The 17478-nt window shown below is 36.6% G+C and overlaps 2 protein-coding genes across 4 annotated transcripts in view; both read right to left on the bottom strand.

The window, feature by feature from the left end:
• SNRPB (small nuclear ribonucleoprotein polypeptides B and B1) overlaps window positions 1-13340 on the bottom strand; it is a 29154-nt gene extending 15814 nt beyond the window's left edge. The window contains exon 1 of the mRNA XM_051979960.1: window positions 13243-13340. Coding sequence (XP_051835920.1) covers window positions 13243-13245 — 3 coding nt within the window. The 5' untranslated portion in view covers window positions 13246-13340. The remainder of the gene's footprint in view (window positions 1-13242) is intronic.
• On the bottom strand, window positions 78-13340 carry LOC127550782 (small nuclear ribonucleoprotein-associated protein N). 3 transcript variants are annotated; one of them, XM_051979963.1, is made up of 7 exons: window positions 13243-13340; window positions 12052-12203; window positions 10251-10362; window positions 8681-8833; window positions 1235-1373; window positions 741-866; window positions 78-234 (listed from the first exon to the last, which is right to left on the bottom strand). In XM_051979963.1, the coding sequence occupies exons 1-7, from the start codon at window positions 13243-13245 to the stop codon at window positions 197-199; spliced, it is 723 nt and encodes a 240-aa protein (XP_051835923.1). In that variant the 5' UTR covers window positions 13246-13340; the 3' UTR covers window positions 78-196. The 3 variants fall into 3 exon arrangements, with proteins under 3 accessions (XP_051835923.1, XP_051835924.1, XP_051835925.1); XM_051979964.1 differs by lacking the exon at window positions 13243-13340 and adding an exon at window positions 12634-13010; XM_051979965.1 differs by lacking the exon at window positions 13243-13340 and adding an exon at window positions 10495-10561 and having other exon boundaries at window positions 12052-12121.
• Window positions 13341-17478: the final 4138 nt, after the last annotated feature.

The raw sequence follows: 17478 nt of genomic DNA, 5'->3' as shown, positions 1-17478 counted from the left end.
TTTTAGAAGATTTAAATTCTGGACCCCCTCCAAACGCTTCCAACAGACACAGAAAATACTCAACAGTCACACAACAGTTTTTTTTCCCTCAAGAGTTTATTATTAATCAATTTAAAAGCAGCACACTTTATACAAAAAGCCCACAAAACTATATACAGCCTCAAGACAGAGGCAGCATCACAGCAGCTGAGAAATCCTAAGGTCTTGGTGGGCGCATTCCTGGGGGAGGGGGACCTATAAAGAAAACAAAAGAGTCCCATGAGATAGATATACAATTCACAGAGCACAAAATGCTCTAAAGATTACAAAGCATTTTCATCACAACAGCTCTGAGAGATATATAACAAAAGTAGTATTATTTTCCCTTTTACACAGTGGAAGAAACTGAGGCTCAGAAAAGAAAAAGTACTATAAGGTGAGAATAAATCTTTATAAATATATCTAATTTTTATAAATATCTTTATAAATATCTAATCCTTCCTGGAAAACAAAGCTCACAGGCATGAAAGCAAAGGAGATTCAGGGCCCAGGAGAACTATTAACCCAAAACCTATCTCCCCAAGTAACAGTAAGAACACAGGTTGACTAAAAATCACTTCTAGAGAATTCTGATCAATCCATCTATGATTTTTACTTTTCTTCTTTTGTGCTCCCATGAAAAGAACTCGGGCTGAAGAGAATAATAGGAACAAAATCGACACTGAACACATTGGACCTGCCAATGCATCTATTCCACTCACCTCTCATCCCAGGAGGAGGGGGTCTCATGCCAGGAGGGGGCATGCCCATTGGTGCCCCTCGTCCAGGGGGCATCCCCATTGGAGGGCCCATGGGAGGTCTCATTCCAGGAGGAGGGGCCATCATGCCTGCAACAGAGAAGTCCCAGAAAATAATTCAGTGCTGTATGAAAATTGTAAGGAGTTGCATGAAGGGGAAAAAGTCACTCAGGTAACAAAAGGGGAAGAGTTTTATAAGGAGAGCCACTGTCTCAAGCTCCATCATCCACATGGTGGCTGTTTGTAGCTCAAAGATGACTCACCCCCAAAAGCCAGGGTTCCTCTCTTAGGAAAGAGTATGCCCTAAGCCCCTAAACAATCATCCAGGCTGGACTTCAGAGTAATCCTGCTGAGTAATTCAAACTCTTCATCAGATTCAGATGAGGTTATGTTTCATCATTAATCCAGCTGATGCCTTACCTACCAACTAGTCTAAGTTCTATCTAAGGACACCTTACCTGGAGGAGGTGTCCCTCGGCTCACAGGTGGGGGAGGAGTTCCTCGACCAGGGGGATACTGTGTTGGGGCTCCTGCAATACTGGCTGTGGCAGCAACTGCAGCAGCAGCTACAGTCCCTCTTGCCTGTGGGGTCATCACCTAAGAGGGCACAAAAGGTGGAAACCGTAAAACACATAAAAAAATACAAGTATTAAGTATTTACTATATGTATAGGCATTAGAGATACCAAGTCTAGAAGACATCCCCTGGCTTCAACAAGTTTAATCTAACAGACTAAAATACCAATATAGATGTCTATAATAATATATAACTTTGCATTAGATGAGTGTGAAACAAAATGTTTGGGAAGTCCAAGGGAGAAGGATCTACACTATCACTCCCACCACAAATTACAACAGAGACACAAAAAAAGTTAAATGGGAATTCAGTATAAACAAATATAGGTGGACATAAATCAGGAAAAAAAAAAAAAAAAGGAGCAGTGGGATAGTTGTTATGATAGGAATGTGAACTTATAATCATTTCATGTTTCTCCAATGTTTTAAGACAATGTAAAATAATACTGGAAAGGAAGGATGAAGTCAGATTGTACAGTCTTCAACACAAGTCTAAAGCAGGGCTTCTTAATTTTGTTTCAATCACAATTCCTTTTCACCCAAGAAATTTTACTCAACCCCATCTTAGATTTGAGCTGAGGTATTTCTGGCAGCCTTTCATAGTACAAAGTGTACATGTACATTCAGAACCAAGGCTATAGTAAAATCATCATGCAACACGGGTAAGCACTGCCAGAAACACCTCAAATTCATTACATGTTTAATGTTGAATTAATTTTTTTGTCATTGTGTTCAGAAACTTTTCACTGTTGCAAAATTTTTTGCAACCTCCACATTCAGTTATGTGATTCCATATGGAGTGGCAACCTACAGTTTAAGATACTTTGGAGCATGTTTAAGAAGCTTTAAAAAGCATGGAGCAGCACGGCCAGAATCACACATTGGAGAGACAGTCCTGATGATGTCTAAAGGATTAACTGCCTTGAGGAGACTAGGGGCAGGGAAAACAGGATGCTATTACCACACTCCAAGTCAAGAGAGAACAAGAGCCTGAACTAAAGGGTAGCAAAAAGAATGAAAACAAAAGAAAAGGTACAAGAGACACTTGAACAATGAACAGAAATGATTCGGCAGCTATTGATTTAGTAGATATTGGGAGTCTGAAATTTCAAACCTAGACAACTGAGGAGGTAATGTATTAACAGAAAAATTAAATAAAACTAAAAAGATTTTGCAAGAGAGCTATCAATACAGTATGAATCAGAACATTTTAGGTGGAGGGGGGGGCTTTTCAACAAATTTCTTTGGAAAAAGTGTAATATGTAAGACATAATAGTGAACTGATTCAAATGTTCAAGTCATTTTTTAATAAATGATCAAAGGAAATGAACGGGCAATTCTTAAAAGACAGTAATCAATAACCTATTAAAAAATGGCCCTAAATCATTAGTAATAAGAAAAGTGAAATAAAACAATTCCTCTGAAAAGCCTAATTCTCCTTTGAGGGAAGAGCAGGCAGCTGGGTATAATGAGACCCCTTAAACCATAAGGTGGCAAAGGTTGGAAAGACCAAAGAACTTGCATTAAGAACAGGACTAACACATATAATGTAGATAATTTTATACAAGGATAGGTGGCTCTAATGGCTTTGATAAAGAATACCAATGTCTCATTTTAGAAAAAAATAAATAGGCGAATTAGAAAATAAAAGAAAGTGGAATAAGAGTTTATTACCATGGCTATAACTTTTTCCTCCAACTATGGTTTCATATAGTTTTTTGGTATTCAAGGAAATTCCATATTAAATAAAGGACTTGAAAACAGGGTATGATATGATGTAAAGAAACTATAGGACAATATTCAATGTGGATACTATAAGGAAATTAGGAGAGCAAAGGATAATTTACTTATCAGATCTTTGGAGAAGGAATTTATGGCAAAAGAAGAACATTATGAAATGCAATATGGACAACTTTGATACATTAAATCAAAACGGTTTTGCACCAACTAAAGCAACTCAGCCAAGATTAGAAGGGAAGCAGAAAGCTGTTTACAGTGTTTCTGATAAAGATCTCATTTCTAAAATATATAAAGAATGAGAGCAAATTTATACGAAAACAAGTCATTCTCCAATTGATAAATGGTCAAGGATATGAACAGATAATTTTCAGATAAAGAAATTGAACTCATCTATAATTATTTTTAAAAATACTCTATTATCACTATTCATTAGAGAAATGCAAATTTAAGACATGTCTGAAGTAATACCTCACATCTAACAGACTGGCTAAGATGACAGGAAAAAAATAAGGATAAATGTTGGAGGGGATGTGGGAAAACTGAAACACTAATGCATTGCTGGTGTTGTTGTGAAATGATCCAATCATTCTAGAGAATAATTTGTAATTATGCCCAAAGGGCTATCAAACTATGCCTACCCTTTAATTTAGCAATGTCTCTACTATGTATCACAAAGAGATCATAAAAAGAGTTTGTAAAAGGACCCACATGGGCAAAAATGTTTGTAGCGGTCTTTTTTATAGTAGCAAGGAACTGGAAACTGAGTACATGCCCATCAGCTGGAGAATAGTTTATTAAGTTATGGCATATGAATATCATGGAATATTATTTTGCTATAAGAAACAATCAGCAAGATGATTTCAGCAGACTTGCATGAACTGATGCTAAGGGAAGTGAGTAGAACCAAGAGAACATTGTACACAGCACTATATCCAGCTGCCTGCTCAGTTTTCTCAAAAAGAAAACTAAAGACTCCAAAAACAACAAATAAGCTATTAAGGACTTTTGAAGTTTAGGAAATATTTATTATTAGAACTTATTAGAACATGGCTGAATGTAAGAATAAGAAAATCCAAGAAAATAGTTGGAAATCTTTCAAATCTGACATGCAAAAAATAGTTAAGGCACTGCTAACTTATAAATAAAAGAGAATCTAAAAATAAAGTTATAAACATCAAATCAAGTTTTCTATTGGTGGTGAACTGCTAGTTTGTTTTTTAGTATTAGAACTGGTTCCAGATTAGGACAGTCATAAAGTGGTACGATCTTTGAGAATAAAAGGGTTTTTCTAATACAAAGACTCACTGAGCTCTTTTACCTTTAAAATTGATGCTGATCCTCATACTGATATTTGTGTCTGCAGAAGAGTAAGCTAATCATGCTTTCCAAATATAAAAGAGAAATGGCAAAATCTATTGAATCCATGGAAACTATGAACATTAATTTATTGGTTGATTAACCAGTCTTGCTAAATTCATGAAAATTCATGTGATGTTTTGCTACTTTACAGGTTGTAGTAATTAGATAAAATGTTAAAATACAATGATTGTGTATTTTTTTAAAAAAGCGACTCTGAGATTTCACCTCACATCCATGAGATTGGCAATGAGGAGAAAAAAGAATGAAGAGGATATGGAAGGACTGGCACATTCAGTGGGCTCTGAAGTGATACAGCCATTCCAGAAAGCAATTTCAAACTATGCCACTAAAAGTAAATAAATTGTGCACAGCCTTTGACACAGAAATATTGGCATGCACATATACCAAAGAGATCAAAGGAAAAAGGACCCATATACACAAAAATATTTATGGCAGAACTTTTGTTCTTTGTCAGTGGGTCTTTGTCAACTGAGAACAGCTGAATAAACTTTGTTATATGCACCTGAATGAGATAAATGCAAATAGTATTTTTATATTATTACATATATAAATGGGATGATTGAGCCACAAAAGTGATGAAAGGAACAGACTAAGAAAAATCAAGGACTCGTATGAACTAATAAAAGAGTTAAGTAAACAGAAGCAGGAAAACAACTTTTACAATGATTAAAAGATTGTAAAGGAAATCACCTGTGAAAGACTCAATTAAGCACTATGATTATTATAATGACCAATCACAATTCCAGAAGACTGACGATGACTCATACTAACTAACCACTGGTGATAGACAGGAAGTCCAGGATCAGACATAACCAATATGCAGATTTGTTTTGCTTAATACATTTCATTTCACTGTTCCTTGTATAAAGAAATATTCATGTTTGTTGGTATTTGTCAAGTTCATAATTATAAAAAACTAAATTTTAAAAAGTAAGGAAAACATTCATGAAAGAAATTTATCTTGTATTTCCTTTAACATTCCCTTCTAGCATCTAATGCACAGCTTCACTTTCAATAGGCAGAGTTGGAGTCAAGATACACTAGTGCTTCATCTCATACCCTTGCCATCTTGAGGCCAGCCACTGGGCCCTCTGCAACAGAGACCACATCCTGGTCTCTCATCTTTGCAGGTCCCGGAGTGTGCCATGACTGCTGAGCACCTCACTTGGCCCACCCCAGACAGGTTTTACTTTTTGGTTGGACTTTTTCTTGCCTGCTGCCTCAAGCACACCCTGTCCTCCATGTTCCTAAGCTCTTCTTCCTTTTGTCATGGCTACTCCAGTCTCAATTCACTTATCATCCCAGGAATTTCTCACAATTTCTTGGGTAAGTACAATCACCTATCATTAAAATACAGCTCTTTTTTGATGGCTTATCTCTTTTCTATTTTAAGTCCAGTGTTTGATGTTATAGTAAATGCTTTTCCAAAAATTAATTTCCCTTTACTCAATGCTTACTGCTCTATGACACTGAGTAAAGAACTTAACCTCTCACCTGTAAATGGTAATTATATTTGCTTTGTCTATTATACCACAAAGTAATTATGAAAAACCTAGTTAACAGAGCCATGAACTACTATTATGATTAATGAAGAATTAATAAAATACTTCTAACTGAAACTGACTAGTTCTCTGCTAAGGATATTAATTAGCATACTAACTGAATCTGAATTTTGAAGCACGGGAATTCAAGTCAATTTAACACTTATTAAATGCTTACTACTACTGCCTTTTCATTCTCTTTTACCCTCCAAATCAATCAGCTGCCAAAGCAGGCTGCCTTAAGCGTCAGATCTGTCACTTACTACCCTACTCAAAACTCCCTATTGATTCTCTACTGACCTTCAGGATTAAAGACAAATAAACTTTCTCTTTTAAGCCCTTAATAACTAGGCACTCCCTTGATTTGAATAAACACTTCTCTCCTTATTACATATACATCACTTGTCCCTTCATATATGCCACAATCTAGTCAAACTACCCTTCTTAAAGTTCCTGACAAGGACACACTTCTCCCACACTGAAATACACTCCTACTTTACCTCTGCTTCTTAGAACCTTGAACTCACATACCAATCCCTCAGCTCCTAATGCCTTCCCTCCCCAAATTACTTTCTATTTGTTTTATATGTATCTATAGGTATTAATTTATGCATACACAATTTCACCTGATAGAATGTAAGCTCCTTAAGAGCAAGAACTAGTTCATTTTTTTGCTTTGTATCTCTAAGGCCTAGTATAATGCTTGATACATAATATGTATCTAATAATTGCTTGCTAACAAGTGTTTTATCTTCACAATTACCCTGGGAGATAGTTATTATTATAATCCCCTTTTTATACATGAGAAAACTGAGGATAGTTTACTTCCCAATTACATAGCTAGTGTCAGAGGCAGGAAATCTTCAAGTCCAGTATTTAATCCACTGCAACACTTAACTATAAATAGGTAAATGGTCAAGACTTAAACAGTTCTCAAAAAAAATTGCAAAATATGAACAATTATATTAAAGAGTGCTCTACAACCAATAATAATAGAAATCAAAATCAAAATTCTGAAGTTCCATCTCACAAATATAAAATTAGTAAAGATGACACAAGATGGAAACTGGAGTTGTGGAAAGATAGGCAGACACATTAAAGTATCATTGGTGAATTTGAGAATTTGCCCGATCATTTTGAAAAGTGATTTGGAATTATATAGAAGTGACTAAAATGTCTTTAATCCTAGGTATATATCCCAAAAATGCAAACGATAAAATACATACCATAGGGATTAAACTATATATAGCAGTGCATAGTTCTTAGCATACAGTAAATACTCAATAAATACTTGTCAATTTGACTAAAAAGTAAATGCCTTATTCCTTTAATGCATCTTCAAACCCCTTTTCTTTCTTTTTTTTTTTAATATTTTATTTTATAATAACTTTATATTGACAGAATCCATGCCAGGGTAATTTTTTTTTTACAACATTATCCTTTGCACTCGCTTCTGTTCCGATTTTTCCCCTCCCTCCCTCCACCCCCTCCCCTAGATGGCAAGCAGTCCTATATATGTTAAATATTAAACCCCTTTTCTTGCTAATGCTATTGCTCTCCATATTTATTTTTACTTACTACTCCTGGTGCCTATTTTACCTCTTCAATTGATTTATAATCTCTTCAAAGGGAAAAAAATAAAAAGTAAATGCCAAAATGATTAAGGAATTACAAAAAAAAAAAAAAGTGATATGTGAATAGACTATTACTGTGCTGTAAGAAATGATTACTAAAATGAATACAAAGAAGCAAGGAAAACTTAAAGTGATACAAAGTGAAGTAAACAGAATCAGGAAAATAAAATACATATCAAGCATAATATAAATGAAAAGAACAACAAAACAACTAAAACTGAATTTGGTGAAATTGCAATAACCAAGTTTGGCCTTAAAGCAAAGTTGTGAGAAAGCATCTGCTTTCATTCTTAACAAAGATGAGGATTATAGGGTTGGAACATCACAGGGAATCTAAGACTTTTTTTTTAATGTTTTGGCTAGTTTTGCAAAACATTTATTCAATTTTAAATTCTTTGTTATAACAGATGGTTCTCTGGGAGGGAAGAGAGAAAAGAAATATATTCAGAAATATAAGATGATCTAAGAGTAAAAGAGATCGATAAAAATGTTTAAAATAAAAACAATGCCTCTTGATTGAATGAAAATTCACCTCCATCCTTAGGGGACATAAAGTTAAATACAACAGAGATTCTACTCTCATTAACTTTATAATCCAATGAAGGATTATTCACATTCATTCATTGAGTATGTTATCTTATACAATAAATTCTATTAGGGAAAAAGTGGGGCTAAGTGAGAAAAGAAAAGAGATATCACCAGCGCTTTGCCCTACTCAGGAAGCCTGATTTGTTGTAGCCTTCCAAGAAAAGGTTCCAATGCTGTCTTGAATATTTGGTTGTACTCTGCAGGAATATACCCCAGAATTTAAGGCTTCAACACCTCCACTATTTACAAAGACTCTCCTTTAGATTCTTCCCAACACCCATGGCCCGACTTCATTTACCCTGACAAAATAAGCCTCCCAAAGCCAAGGACTACTTTATTTTTGTTTTTGCAGTTCTAATGCTCAGCAGTGTCTGGCACACTGTGAGCATTTAATAAATGCTTATTCATCGATTGATGGAAGATGTCATGGTTGCCCAGCTCCTCACCTGTTGGGAAGGCCCACCAACTCCCCGGACAGGTCCTGCTAAGCCTGCAGGAGCCTGGGGCATGGGAACACCCGCTGGTACACCTCTGCCCGCAGCCCTGCCAATGCCAGGGCCTCCTGCAGCGCCAGCTAATGGCACACGGGCAATGCCGGTCTGAAAAAGAAAACATAAGTCATTTATGGGGAAGCAAAGACTAAGGCTCAATACTTAGTACCGAAAAACCACCACTTCCCATGCCTATGGCTTGCTGTTAATACTCAGATATACAGAAAAAGAAAAAAAAATTGCTTATAAACCATAGCTTACACACCTACACTTATGACATGATGTCATCAAGACACAACACAAGCATTGGCTCAAGCAGTGTTTTTTGTTTTGTTTTGTTTTGTTTTTTTTAACCAAAATCCTCCAGCAGCCATCATTTCTCATGAGCTCCTTAAATGGTCTCAAGATCATCATATAAAGTCTAAATTACATGTAGTCTAAGAAAAACAGGCAGGGGAGAGAAGAAATGGCTTTGAGTTGAAACTTGCCTCTCTGCCACAGCTCCTAGTCCTGCCTTTTGAACCTAAACAGAATGAATCTAATGACTGTTGGCCTAAGACAGTTCTATTCCAATTCACAAAGACAATAGCTTTGTGTTTTCCATCTCTACTCTCACTCAAGCCTTCTTTTTTCCACACTAAACATTTTTAGTTTCTTCTTAAACAACTGCAGTTCCTGACACTGACCTAGAAGTTCTCCTGTCCCGAAAAATAAAAAGGGATTCAAGGAGAAAATTACAACAATAGTCACAATTTTTCCTGTGTGAAATATTAAATGTATCAAACGTGTATTACATGCAGAATTTTTTTTCTCTATTTTGATACAAAATTTCATCAAGGCTCCTTTATTCCTTTGGAAAGCTCAGTTAGCATTAATGGATTCCATCAAGATACAGTATAAGTTATTCCAAGTCCCAAGGTATTTTTGTGGTCAAATGAGTTTGGGGAATGTTACCATGGGAACAGTACTGTAAACAGGACCTTGATCAGACTGGTGTTCAGAGTAAAAGCACCCAGCGCCATTTAAATGCTGCTTTGAATAATTGGTGCTCTCCTCCCCTGTGTGAAAGGGGCAGTCACAAGGAATGTTTCTGTTTTGATTATGTGACATCTGATTTTTAAAGTCAAGGTGGTAGACTAGATGCTCTGTAAGGTCTTCCAACTCTTGATTTCTGTGATCCTTGGAATCCTTTACTCCTAAGCACTGATGTTCTGAGACACTCTCACAGGGACGGGGATAGTCATGGTGTTCAAATTTCTTCCAAACATATTTATTATCTTAGCATGCCCTAAAATCTCTAGATTTTTCGTAAGCCATTTGGTAACTAAATTTATCAGAATATTTAATTAAGGCCAGCCAAACTTAAATGTTAGGCATGCAATTATTACTATAACTAATTTCTGGCTTCTAAACACCCAGTTTACCCCAAAAGAGTCACAAACATAACATCTTCTCTCTTAGGAAGGTACCTCCAAACCCAATTGGAGAGTTCCCTTACTGTCCTTTCCCAACCCTTTTGCCTTACATCTTTAGGGGGTGGGCCTTCCACAGTCATAGAGACCAAGTTCTCCCCACGAAGCAGGACCAGTCCCAGAACCCTCTTTTCCTCACGTTCAGGTTGTTTTGCATTCTTTGGCCTGAAGGACAGAAATATGTATGTTAGTGGAATGGGCTGATGAATACGGCCTGCACAATACAGGCAATTCTATGCTCCTAGGCTTCCTAGGATCCCTCAAAACCTTCACCTTGTCACTAGGCCCATAACTTACTCAAGGAGTCCTGGGATCCTTAACGTTGGAAGACTTAGAATCATAGAATGTTAAAGCTGGACGGGTCCTTAAAACATAGAACATAGCATGTCAGAACTGAAAGGAACCTTAGAACACAGAATGTTAAAACTGGAAGGGCCCTTAGAACACAAGATTTAAGCCTAGAATGGACCTTAGAAACTATATTATCCCCTCATCTTACAGAAGAGGAAAGTTGGGTCCTGAAAGGAAAGGACCTAGTTTAAGGTCACACAAGCAATCATCAGCAGATATAATTTTAAATCCAGCCTTTTGTAGAGTCAGAGCATAACGTCACATAACAAGGATTTAATAAACACGTAAATTATAATTGTACCTCTTTTAGCATGGATTACATTCTAAATATTATATTATAAATGTTTTCATAATTAATATTCCACCTACTAGACTAGAAGCTCCTTGGAGACAGCATCCAAGTCTTATTCATCATTATACTTGTTGGAATTCGAAGCACAGTGTCTTATACAGAGAACAGTTAATGTTTAGTAAATGAAAAAAATCAGATTCTCCTTTAAAATCCTTAACTACATTACAAGATGCCTTCACCCCAAGATAATCCTATAGAATGAAGTCCTTTGACAGAGATTCAGAGAACGTTAAATATCAGTACATAAGAGAGTATTTCTGTTGACTTCATAGTACTAAGACTTCATAAATATAATTTTTAGTGAATTTATCTCAAAGCATTTCATTTATTAAATAAGTACAAATCATCAAATATTGGCTAATTTTGCTGAACATTTTTTCCTGTTTCTTTTTATACTATAATAATTATATTTGGAAATGAACTCAGTGAAAAAAAAATCAAAAGATAAAAATTAAAACTAAAATAAAGACAAGAACACATTTCATTACATGTATCTGCTTGTTGGGAATAAAGATCTGGAACATGTAGTTTAACAAACCATGAGCAGGAAGGGCCTCTTTCCAGATAACTAAGTATTCTCTCCAAATCACAGAACCAAAAAAGGCTTTAGAAGATGGAGATTAGAGTTACTAGACCACATTCCAAGAGGGGAAGAACAGTTGATATTATACTAGAGTGCACTTGAGAAACCATCTAATCTAACCCCCTCTTTTATAGATGGGGAAATTTGGCCTAGACATAGACATCTATGTACTACAGAAAAGTGTATTACAGAACTGAGTGCTCTGGATTATATGATTATAAAAATATATGTCCTAGATTTCACAGAAACAGTCATAGTCATATTAAGAACTGAATACTTTATTTAGCTATCATCTACCCGAACCAAAGCTCCTCCCAACAGACTGTGCTTTTTTATCATTTCCAGATGATGTGTGCTAGTATATATCTAAGTGTAGCTGTCTGGGTACAGGAATGTCTTCAAAATTCACTAAGGTGGGGAAGGGGAATAAGGAAGGAGATAGTGGTCAGGACTTAGAGAGAAGAGTTAGTTAGAGTTCTTTGAGTATAAACACAAGAAACCTAGCTTACCTGCCCTCCACACTCCTCCCCCCCATACCCCAAGATTGCCAAGCCAGCCCCCTCCTCACTTGATCTTCCTGAACTCATCACAGTCACACAGGATCAGGTTCATGTGCTTGTCAAAGGCCTTGAAGGTACCGATGAAGATGCGGCCGTCCTGCAGGATGCATCTCATCCTGTAGTCGATGTGCTGCAGCATCTTGCTGCTCTTGCCCACCGTCTATGGGAATTAAGAGGGAAAAATAGTGACTCTGGGTCCTGGACCAACTACTTTCCACCAGGTGCTTTTCTGTTCTCTTCCCATCTTTCTCTCCCTCTTTTGCAGAGTTGCCATGCTTCCAATCACTGTGGTCTTGACCTTTACCCCTTTCCTGAGGTCCTAGCCTTGCCCTTCCCCAATTATATGATTTTGACACTCTCCCACCCTTCACTCACTCTCACACACACCCTGGGCTCTTACTCCCTAAGAATGGTCATGGCCTCTGACCCAATTCCAAGATCCTGTCATCTTCCATATAAGCACGCCCCGATGAACTCCATCGATCCCTTATTACTTCCAGGATCACATCCCCCTCAGACTTGGATAATTCTTCCTAACCTGACCTCCGTCTACCACTCCACTTTACATGTTAGCCCGCCCCCTCACATACTCTGATTCAAAAGGCACTGGCTTCCTTTCTGCTCCTCCAACAAGCCGCCCCATTTCCCAACGCAGGGCGCTTTCGCTGGCCCTTCACACCTGGAGTTCATTCCCTCTTCATGCCTTTTCTTTTTTTTTAATTTTCCCGCTTTTCTTCAAGTCCCAGCGGAAATCTATCTAATTCAAGAACTCTTTCTCGATTCCCCTTAATGCTAGTCCCTTCTCTCAGTTGATCACCACCAATCTATCCCGGAAACAGCTGTAAATGCCTAGTTGTTTGCTTATTGTTTCCCACCATACTCGAGAGCAGACTCTCTTCTGCCTTTCTCTGCATCTCCAGCCGTGCGCGCCGGATCTAGCAAGGAATTAGGACTTGACATTTTTGACTTGACTTCACCATCCCCCATCTGAAACACAGTGACCCAGACAACCTTCCCCCTTTCCCCGCCTACTCTCCCCTGACCTCTGACCTCTTTGGTCGCTCGGCCCCGCCCTCTGCAGTGTTCTCCTTATCTCTTTCATCCCCGGCTCCCAGCCCGGCCCCGGCCTCCGAATTGCTCTGGCCAGTTCCCCAACCCAAGCTTCGCTTCGTTTTCCCCGCGTTCCCAACTTTACTCACCATGATGCAGGCTACAAAGTGATCTGCCTTGGAGAAAGGAGCCCGCTAAGGTAGCTGCACCCACGCGGAGCACTAAAGGAAAGTGTCCACCCCCCAGCTTCCGGTTCTAGCGGAAATTCGAAGCGGACGAATAGCCCTTGAAAAGTTGGAGAAGGACACGTGACTGACGGTGCCTCCTATGCCGCCATATTGGGTGAGGGCATGTGCCCTTTTCCCTCAGCAGAAACATTCCAGAACTAGTGGCTTCTCATAAATTAGTTATATTCTCATAAATGGCTCTACTCTTGTCCGAGCTCTCCAGCAGTGGACAGATCCAAGTTACATTGAGGACAGCAGCTCCCTTTTGCTTTTTTTTCAATCCTTACCCTTTAGGACGTGCCCTTAAACTTAGTAAGCACTTAATACATGTTTATTGGGTGATTGATATTACATATTGCTATTTTAATATATATTGATATTGATATTTTTGAATGATCATACCTTGAAGATACCTCGAAGTCTATGCTGTTGCCAACAATTTATATATAGCATAAATTGGATATAATCTAAAAGAAACAGCACTAGAATTAAGGTGCAATCAGGAAGATGTCCAGTATTATTATTATTATCTTTCAAAATAAAAAGCTATTATGACACATATATATGTATTTTTTTTAAGACCTTAACTTTAAAAGGCCATTGTATTCCACTATACTCAGGTGTTATGGGCCAGAGCTTGAAACAAGGTACTAAGTGGGATTGGACCCCAAGAAAACCTCAACAGAGAACATTACATTTTAGAGAGAACAGTACATTTTGGCATGCGAACTTGGGACTGACACATCCTAATTTCAGTGGAAAAGTCTCCCTGACCCAGAAATTAGGGTAAGAACAAGAAGGAAACTTTGAAAAGAGCCAAACTAGTGCTTCAGCTGAAATGGGACAGATGTTTAGAAAACAGAATTGGGCCTGCAACTAAAAAAGCTAAAACAAGACCAAATTTAAAACCCCAATCAAATACTAAATTTGAAATTCTAAAATTAAAAGGAGAAATTAATAATATTGAAAGTAAAATAACTATTGAAGTAATAAATAAAACTAAGAGTTGGTTTTATGAAAAAAACAATAAAATAGATAAGCCTTTGGTAAATCTGATTAGAAAAAGGAGAGAGGAAAATCAAATTACTAGTCTTAAAAATGAAAAGGGAGAACTTTCCACCAATGAAGAGGAAATTAGAGAGATAATAAGGAGTTACTTTGTCCAACTTTATGCCAATAAATTTGATAACCTAAGTGAAATGGATAACTACCTTCAATAATATAGGCTTCCCAGATTAACAGAGGAGGAAGTAAATTGTTTGAATAGTCCCATTTCAGAAAAAGAAATAGAACAAGCTATTAATCAACTCCCTAAGAAAAAATCCCCAGGACCAGATGGATTTACATTTGAATTCTACCAGACATTTAAAGAACAAGCATTGGGGCTAATGCTATATAAACAATTTGATAAAATAGGGAATGAAGGAGTCCTACCAAATTCCTTTTATGACACAGACATGGCACTGATCCCTAAACCAGATAGATTGAAAACAGAGAAAGAAAATTATAGATCCATCTCCCTAATGAATATTGATGCTAAAATCTTAAATAAGATATTAGCAAAAAGACTACAGAAAGTCATCCCCAGGATAATATACCATGATCAAATAGGATTTATACCAGGAATGCAAGGCTGGTTCAATATTAGGAAAACTATCAGTATAATTGGCCATATTAATAACCAAATTAACAAAAATCATATGATCATCTCAGTAGATGCAGAAAAAGCATTTGATAAAATCCAACATCCATTCCTATTAAAAACACTTGAGAGTATAGGAATAAATGGACTTTTCCTTAAAACAATCAGTAGCATCTATTTAAAACCATCAGTAAGCATCATATATAATGGGGACAAATGTCAACCATTCCCAGTAAGATCAGGAGTGAAACAAGGTTGCCCACTATCACCATTACTATTCAATATTGTATTAGAAATGCTAGCTTTGGCAATAAGAGTTGAGAAAGAGATTAAAGGAATTAAGTAGACAATGAGAAAACCAAATTATCACTCTTTGCTGATGATATGATGGTATACTTAGAGAACCCCAGAGATTCTACTAAAAAGTTATTAGAAATAATCCACATCTTTAGCAAAGTTGTAGAATACAAAATAAACCCACATAAGTCATCAGCATTCTTATATATCACTAACAAAATCCAACAGTCAGAGTTACAAAGTGAAATTCCATTTAAAGTAACTACTGATAGTATAAAATACTTAGGAATCTATCTACCAAGAAAAAATCAGAAACTTTATGAGCAAAATTACAAAACACTTTCCACACAAATAAAATCTGATCTAACCAACTGGAAAAATATTAAATGCTCTTGGATAGGGCAAGCAAATATAATAAAGATGACAATACTACCTAAACTAATCTATTTGTTTAGTGCTATACCAATCAGACTCCCAAAAAACTATTTTAATGACCTAGAAAAAATAACAACAAAGTTCATATGGAAAAACAAAAGGTCAAGAATTTCAAGGGAATTAATGAAAAAAAATCAAATAAAGGTGGCCTAGCTGTACCAGATCTAAAATTATATTATAAAGCAGCAGTCACCAAAACCATTTGGTATTGGCTAAGAAATAAATTAGTTGATCAGTGGAATAGATTAGGTTCAAAGGACAAAACAGTTAATAACCTTGATACTCTAGTGTTTGACAAACCCAAAGACCCCAGCTTTTGGGATAAGAACTCACCGTTTGACAAAAATTGCTGGGAAAATTGGAAACTAGTATGGCAGAAACTAGACAGTGACCCACACTTAACACCGTACACTAAGATAAGGTCAAAATGGGTTCATGACCTAAACATAATGAGATTACAAATAAATTAGAGGAAAACAAGATAGTTTATCTCTCAGACCAGTGGAAGAGGAAGGAATTTATGACCAAAGAAGAACTAGAGATCATTAATGATCACAAAATAGAAAATTTTGATTATATCAAATTGAAAAGTTTTTGTACAAACAAAACTAATACAGACAAGATTAGAAGGGAAGCAATAAATTGGGAAAACATTTTTGCAGTCAAAGGTTCTGATAAAGCCTCATATCCAAAATATATAGAAAATTGACTCTAATTTATAAAAAATCAAGCCATTCTCCAATTGATAAATGGTCAAAGGATAGGAACAGACAATTCTCAGACGAAGAAATTGAAACTAATCTAGCCATATGAAAAGATGCTCCAAGTCATTATTAATCAGAGAAATGCAAATTAAGGCAACTCTGAGATACCACTACACACCTGTCAGACTGGCTAGAATGACAGGGAAAAATAATGCTGAATGTTGGAGGGGATGTGGGAAAACAGGGACACTAATACATTGTTGGTGGAATTGTGAATACATCCAGCCATTCTGGAAAGCAATTTGGAACTATGCTCAAAAAGTTATCAAACTGTGCATACTCTTTGACCCAGCAGTGCTACTACTGGGCTTATATCCCAAAGAGATCTTAAAAAAGGGAAAGGGACCTTTGTAGTGGCCGGAAACTGGAAACTGAGTAGATGTCCATCAATTGGAGAATGGCTGAATAAATTATGGTATATGAATAATATGGAATATTATTGTTCAGTAAGAAATGACCAACAGGATGATTTCAGAAAGGCCTGGAGAGACTTACACGAACTGGTGCTGAGTGAAATGAGCAGGATCAGAAGATCATTATATACTTCAACAACAATACTATATACTAATCAATTCTGATGGACCTGGCCATCTTCAGCAATAAGATGAATCAAATCAGTTCTAATGGAGCAGTAATGAACTGAACCAGCTACACCCAGTGAAAGAACTCTGGGAGATGACTAAGAACCATTAGATCAAATTCCCAATCTCAATATTTTTGCCTGCCTGCATTTCTGATTTCCTTCACAGGCTAATTGTACAATATTTCAGAGTCCAATTCTTTTTGTACAGCAAAATAATGGTTTGGATGTGTATACTTATTTTGTATTCAATTTATACTCTAATATATTTAACATGTATTGGCCTACCTGCCATTTGGGGGAGAGGGTGGAGAGAAGGAGGGGAAAAATTGCAACAAAAGGTTTGGCAATTGTCAATGCTGTAAAATTACCCATGCATATAACTTGTAAATAAAAAGCTATTTAAAAAAAGAAAAAAGAAAACAGCCTTCTTTTCCAAT

The sequence above is a fragment of the Antechinus flavipes genome, chromosome 2, assembly GCF_016432865.1.
Source record: "Antechinus flavipes isolate AdamAnt ecotype Samford, QLD, Australia chromosome 2, AdamAnt_v2, whole genome shotgun sequence".
NCBI lineage: Eukaryota > Metazoa > Chordata > Mammalia > Dasyuromorphia > Dasyuridae > Antechinus > Antechinus flavipes.
This window is presented reverse-complemented; position numbering and strand designations above follow the sequence as displayed.